General features: G+C 48.2%; 1 protein-coding gene across 4 annotated transcripts in view; it reads left to right on the top strand.

Annotated features, from left to right (window-relative positions):
• The first annotated feature begins 469 nt into the window (after positions 1–469).
• The window catches only part of LOC126536545 (2-Hydroxyacid oxidase 1-like), a 258247-nt gene continuing 251854 nt past the window's right edge, over positions 470–6862 (top strand). For 2 of the 4 annotated variants that reach the window (XM_055072769.2, XM_050183569.3), the window contains exon 1: positions 470–717. In XM_055072769.2, the coding sequence (XP_054928744.1) occupies positions 545–717 (173 nt within the window). In that variant the 5' untranslated portion in view covers positions 470–544. The remainder of the gene's footprint in view (positions 718–6862) is intronic. The other 2 variants (XM_055072759.2, XM_050183562.3) reach the window with 2 other exon arrangements.

Below are 6862 nucleotides of genomic sequence, written 5' to 3'. Positions count from 1 at the left end.
TAACTATAGTCTAAACATAAAAATGGCTCGCAGTAATGCAGTGGTTCCAATAAATTAGTCGCCAAAGCTGCTGATATCCCTCAGCATATAACTCCTTTTCATTTCATAACATAAGGCGAAGGCTGAACCGGTGGCAACAACGTTGCTGCTTCGCCCACTTAGCAAATCAGTGGTGAGCGAATAAAACTTACCGGATTCAAAACTGCAAAAAAGTTTTTGCAGCCAGAATTCTTGTTTTGTGCACAGATTCTGTCGGTCATTTCTGTGCTATGAACAAGGCGGCTCTCGACGTGAGATAAATATGACCAGATAGAAAAATAAACAGCGCCTCGTGGTAACGGCGTCATCGCTGATGGCGGTGCCATAAGTGGGAATGGCTGAGTGCTGCAGATAGCAACCAAGCTGAGGTGCCTGACGTCCCGACCGTCGCCTATCAAGTCACGCCGATATCGAGAACGACACCGCGATTTCACAGACCTCGCCAGACGTCGTAGACAGAGATAATACTCGGCGTGAAGCTCCCCGCCATCAGTTTAGCAAGGGCATGGACGACTGCCACGGCGAAGCCCGCGATCGCGGCGGCGACGACATGGTGGTGACACTGGCGGACGCCGAGCGCCTCGGCACGGCATGCATGAGCAGCATGGCCCGCGGTTACTACCAGAGTGGAGCAGACGAGCAGCAGACCCTCGGCGAGAACACCCGGGCCTACCGCAGGTCAGTTCTGCGCCGGTGTGGCACCATGTCGCAGACGCTGATTCGCATGGGCTCTCAAAGGCTGAGTGGCGACGCTGGAAATACGTTTTTTTGGATCGTTATATCTTATGTACTGCTGTCTCCAAAATGGCATGTGGGGGTTTTTGGTAAGATGTATCATTAAAACTTTAGAACAGTACAATAAAGAGGGCGAAAACTAAAGCGGTGTAGCACTAAGGTTGTACGAAAACCAACCCGAAACCAGCAGAGGGAAAACTGGGAGCCAAAAAGAAGAAAACATACCCCGATAATATGCGCCCCTAAAAGAGAGAACTTGACGAATATATAGAATAAAATAAGTACATAAAGTTTTGTTAAAGCTAGTAGGATATCTTTTTCTCTTGTAATATTAGTTGCAATGGTGAATACGTGTAGAGCTACACCTGCCTTTTGGTCATTTGCTCGGTGTATACGTAAGCACGCTCGGAGTGCATCAAAGCGGTAAGCAATAACACCTAAAACTCGGAGCGAAGCAGCGCGTCGAATAATATGGCCACAGGTGATATGCCCGGCTCCATTGCGGTCATTCTGGTTCAGATGAGGCAAGTCCTGAGGGAGATCTAGTTTCAAGAAAATAGTTGCGCCAGCGCTTCAGAACTGACATGCTTGCCTTTCACAAGCTAAGCACCAAGATGATTGCATGATACGTCATGATAAAAAGTTGCTACAACCTATTGAATGCTCGAAGAACATGGATGAAGGGCGTTCTTCAATATCTGAGGATGATACGTGATCGCCCGATCACATACCGCTGTGGGCAATCGGTCGCTTTTGCGTATTCTATGATGCTAACAGCGCGACAGCAAACAAAGCACGAAAAGGCACGATGGCCGCCAGAGCTGTCTCCATTGTAATTTTCCGTCCTTTGTCTGCATCGCACTTGAAACTTCAGGGATTACCAACTAGACCGAGCTCACACGTTGCTTTTATGTAAGGCGTCATAGTAAATTAGCGAACCGGACGTCTTCGCGACAAGGCCAGAATGAGTTGGTGCTCGTCCCGATTTTTTCCATGTCACCTCTTGCACTGTCGCACTCATAACGAACCCTAACCAACTGGCCCACTTGCCCGTTCACTCTGCATTGTGTGCACCTGTACGGGGTCATGTAACGACAGCTACGACACTTGATGTCGCAATCGCTGTATAGGCGGCGCCTGTCGCACATCAGTGTGGTCTGCCGACACGGAACGGTTTCGCCCATAGTGGCGACGCTCGTGCGATGCCATGCGAAGTGTTTCTAACCAGTGTTCTTTCTAACCAAATGCGCCGCACCAGTAATCTATTCTCAAGACGAAAACATTTTACAATCTGTCCATGCTGTCTTCGTTTACGGCGCCGACCGCTGCTGAAGAAAGTTTCGTACAAATATTTGAGAAAACTCTGGCACTGCATTCGTTCACCTACCATGGTAACGATGGGTAGTACATGGATTTGATGCATCTTCGAGCTTGCGGCTTCAGACTTTCCTGTAGCTTTTTTTATGACGCTTTATCTGCGCCGAAACTAGCCTAAATTTCAAAGCAATTTACACTTTTTTTGTAGAAGGTAAAATCTGGAGGGCGCTTACTTTTCACCTTTAAGAGTGGAACGCGGTCGCATTCAAAGATCCCTGACGGCTCCGCACGCTTCCCGGCGACTGCATCTTATGTAACCGCAATGTTTACCAGGAAACGCTGGCGGGGAACGCTACGAACGAAGGCGAGCTTTCTGGTAGAAGCACGGCCTCTCGCGTGGGCGGAACATGGAGGTAGTGAAAATCCGTGCCAAGAAAATTATGTCATTTTCAGGTTCCAATTTCGCACTTTTAGTATTTCAGTCTGAGGAGATTTAGCATAAAAGGCATGCGGTATCGGTGGTTCGTTTCATGGCATTTGTTGTGGGCTGTCGATCTCAAAATTCCGAGAGATAACTTTGTGAGAAATGTAAGACAAGGCATTAGTAACTTTATTGATATGATGGTGGGGCCATATAATCCGCATATACTGCACGGGCACTGTTTGTGGAGCTGCCCCACGCCCATGGCGGTAGAGCCTATTCCAAACCATTCCTTTTCCTCGTGGGAGGCCGCTCTTCGGGCCACTCGCTCGGATGACCAGCTCTGGCTGCTGCACCGTGCTTCCCTAGAGATGTCGGCCAGGGGGCTCCTGGACGTCTGCGGGCGCAACCACATTTAAATAGATCCAATAAAGTTTTATCCATCCATCCATGCTACCGCATGTCATGTAGCAAGGCGTGTCCTACACATATGCCTAAACATATAGAGAGATTTTCGCTCACGGGACGCCGGCACCGATACCGGATGCCGACACCGGATTTTCTGCGACACGATGCCCATAACGCGTTCAGTCAATAGGGCTCTGCAAGCATGCATAACCACTGCTAATTGCAGTGGTTCTGTTTGTCCGTGGGGAAATGGTTTGCATATCGGGCTACCCTGCTAGAAGATGGCCTGAGTTCGAATCCTGCCTTCGGGCAATTATATTTTTATCTATGTAATATTTTATAAACCCAGTACTTTTTAAGAATGGTGACTTTCCAAAATCGCGTGGCCATTGAAAGCAATAATGGACAACGTTCAGGCCAATCCACCCATCATTCCCATGCTGGCGGAACTGCCCTGACTGCAGCTCCCGGGGACACTAGTGCAACACTAGTTGTCAGTTAATTGTGCAAAACTCCGTGGCTTAAGAGACTTGTTCCTTCTCCTCTTTCCTATGCATTGACAGTTCACCACATGCTTCGCCTAAATTCTTTCAGCTCGGTGCTGGTTAATACATGGGCTTCAAAGCGAGAGAGCGCCAAGCTCGCGCCGCTGTTCACGCGTTACTCGTCTGTCATTTCATCCCCCGATGGCTCCGATGTCGCCTACCATGGCGGACCGCCCCTCTGTCTGAGAAGGCTATGATGGCAGTGGCCCGCGGTGGCCTGCAGCGCTTTCACAGGCGGGCAGAGCCGTGCAGAGTGCGGCACCGAACGTGCACCCGCCTCGTCCCGAGATCTTCCACGAGCGACAAGACACTCGACCTGGCTTGCTTCCCGGACGTACACGTGTTTAAATCGGTGCACCAGGTGGTGCAGTCACTGTTACCAACTATAAATAAAAAAGGACTGCTGTTCGAGGGCCCCCCAAAAAACGGATAATCTGCGATACGAGCACCTAAAACCCGCTAGAGGCCGACGTAATACCCACATCAGAATCACGCTAAACATAGGCGGAAAGTTTTCATTTTCCCAGAGCGGGGGGGGGGGGGGGGGAAGGCTGGGGCCCGAACAGCTTTCCGAAGCCCATATGTGCATATATTCCACTTGAACAAACTTCGTCTGACCTCGAAAAATTGTTCACTGAGTGCCTTAAATGAAAATTTACAGGACCTCATAGTTGGTTACCGTTCAATTTCACAGCCTGAGTCCTCTCCAACCACCAAGAATCTGGCGTCTCTGGGTGGTGTAATCTTCCTTCGTGTAATTGTCGTCTACTTAGCTATCACTAATACTGCTTCTCCTTTCCGGCGAAACTGCAGCCTCTCTCTCTGTCTTTTCCTTTCTTTTTCTGTGAATCCGAGTATAAGCGCTCCTGTGCGTACTGCTGTTCATTCTGATTTCGAGTGAATCCGGATTGGCCTCATTTCGGTTACTGAGTAAGTTATACAGGCTGCCCCAAGTATCATGCACCAAGGCATAAAAAAAGAGCAGCTGCGTTAATCGAAGAAAACCTAGTGCATATTGTTTCCAGTACAGTCGAGTAGCCGCCAGTAGTTTTTGTGTTCCTGAAATTTAATTCGACAATTGCAATTACTTATCTAATTTGAGAGGTACTGTTCCGATTATCAAAGTGTGAATGAGGCATTTGTAGGCACCCCCAAGTGACATCTAACTGCTGTGTTTTCAGCGACGTACTAATTGCGTAAAACTTTTTCCGACTGGCAAAGAATCCTCACAAAATATGAAGAATACAACGTGACTGCGCTCCCCCCCCCCCCCCCCCCGCATCATAAAGGAGGGCTCTCAAATAAGCTGATTGAAATCAATTGCATTGCCTGTCGCAAACCCGAAGAGACAGCGCATCACCTTGATAATGATACGGAAGGAGCACCAACAGAAGGTTTCGCGGCTTTGCAGCTATTCCTTCCTCTCATTTCTACGTCACACTTTTCATCCGTCTATAGGGCGACTGATCACAGTGGTAACAAAAGCCCCTTAATAACGCGGCCGAAGCGCATCTCTGACTATGCACGAAACGCGGAAAGCAATGGAATATGCATAGAATGTTTCAAAATCCCGGCTTTGCTCGCACTGCATCGATAAGGTGCATGCGCAGCTATATTTCGCGCCGGAAACTTGCTCCGGACTAAAGGCAGATTAAAGTGACGGTTTTATTTTTCATGAGAGTGTATACCTGCTCCAAAAACAAGTTCATGGCATCAAATAAAAGCGAAATAGACAGACCGGGGAGCGACCCACGAGTTCGGAAAAGGCACAAGTGATGCGTTCAAGAAAGTAAATTACCACTTCTAAATGAGCCGAATCGGCAATCTGGACGCCTGCACAACGAACAAAAGAAAATACATCAGATTTCAGTGCGCGCTTATTATCTATGAATATGTACGCGTTGTTGGACACCAGCTGCTGCATAGAGGACGTGGTTGAATAGGTCTATTTCTGGAGCTACGCAGTAGTGAGTCCAATTTATCACATCTTCTGCAGCTTTCTTGATGACCGACGCTCGAATTCTACGGCGGACATCCGTTATTCTTGTCTTGAGTTGACCTGACATCCGTGTCGATCATGTAAGAACGATCTTTCACATAACCCCAAAGAAAGAAATTGAGTGGAGAGGGGTCAGGTGACCTAGCCGGCCAATTTACAAACCCGTCCAATCTATTACGCATGAAAAGTCGCATGCAGCCAGTTTCCTGCTCGGCTGCTGTTGTGTGCTGGCGCTGATACCACAGATGTGGAAGACGTCACCATGCTACTTCGCTGAGAAACTCATCCACCCCTCCTTCGAATATTTCGTCCACGTAACGCGGTCCAATCGATGTGTAATCAAAGATGTGACCGAATGTAGCACCGGCGTAAACACATTGAACGACCCTTCTCCTAGTGCCGATTGCGCTTTACCTAGTGTGAATTGGTGTTGCCGTAATAGTGTGCATTATGCAAATTTACCTGGCCGTTTCTGCAAAGATGGGCTTCATCGGTGCACGTGACGTTGCTCGAAAAGTACGGTGACTCAACGGATTTTGTGAGGACCACATTCGAGAAATGCAGGCGAATGCGCAGGTCCTTTTCTTCCAAGCGTTTGTGCATGTTAAGGTGGTACGGGTGAAAGGCCGAGTCGTTTAGAATACTCCAAACTGATGACTTGGTAGTTGGTACCTGGGCTGCCACGTCCCGCAAGCTAGCACGTGGGTTTGACGCCATAAATTCTAGGGCATGCGTCCGCAGGTTAGAAATCAAAGATGGAGTCCTCCGCCGCTGTTTCTTGAAGCTGCAGGCTTGTCTCAGGTTTTCATAGTTTCTGATTATAGTCGATGCGTTTTGTATACCGCTACACTTTCACGACTAATATATATTTGCAGCCTTCATCTTCCCTTGCAGCTCCCAGGGCAAGGATCATGTTTTCCTTCTGCTCGCTAAGGAAAGAACGGCGAGTGGGACGAAACAAAACGAAGCTTTAAACACTGACGTTGTCAATCCACTTTTGTGTGGGTAGGCTTTGTGGCAAAAAGTAAGAGAAAAATACCATCCGTGCACTTTGTCTACGCTAAGGCAACAGCTATCACACCTTGTTTCCTACTGACTCCAAACGCGAGGTGTTACTTCGGCGGGGGCGCGGGAGATAAGGCACTAGCTCGATCACGATGTTGTTCTTTATTTCCTCTATTTCGTTCTGGATAACTCAGAAGGAGCCTATTCGAGGGCGCTGCTTTATGATTCGGATGGGAGCGCAGTCACGTGGTATTCAACATATATCGCAAGGTTTAATTATTAGTAGAAAAAAAATAGTACGCCATGAGTACGTCGCTGAAAATGTTGCAGTTATATGACACTTGGCTCCGTCTACAAATGCCTGATTGACACTCCGATAATTGTGATTACACA

This window comes from Dermacentor andersoni, chromosome 3, assembly GCF_023375885.2.
Source record: "Dermacentor andersoni chromosome 3, qqDerAnde1_hic_scaffold, whole genome shotgun sequence".
NCBI classification, from domain to species: domain Eukaryota; kingdom Metazoa; phylum Arthropoda; class Arachnida; order Ixodida; family Ixodidae; genus Dermacentor; species Dermacentor andersoni.
Note: the sequence above shows the minus strand (reverse complement) of the source record. Positions and strands in the feature narration are given on the sequence as shown.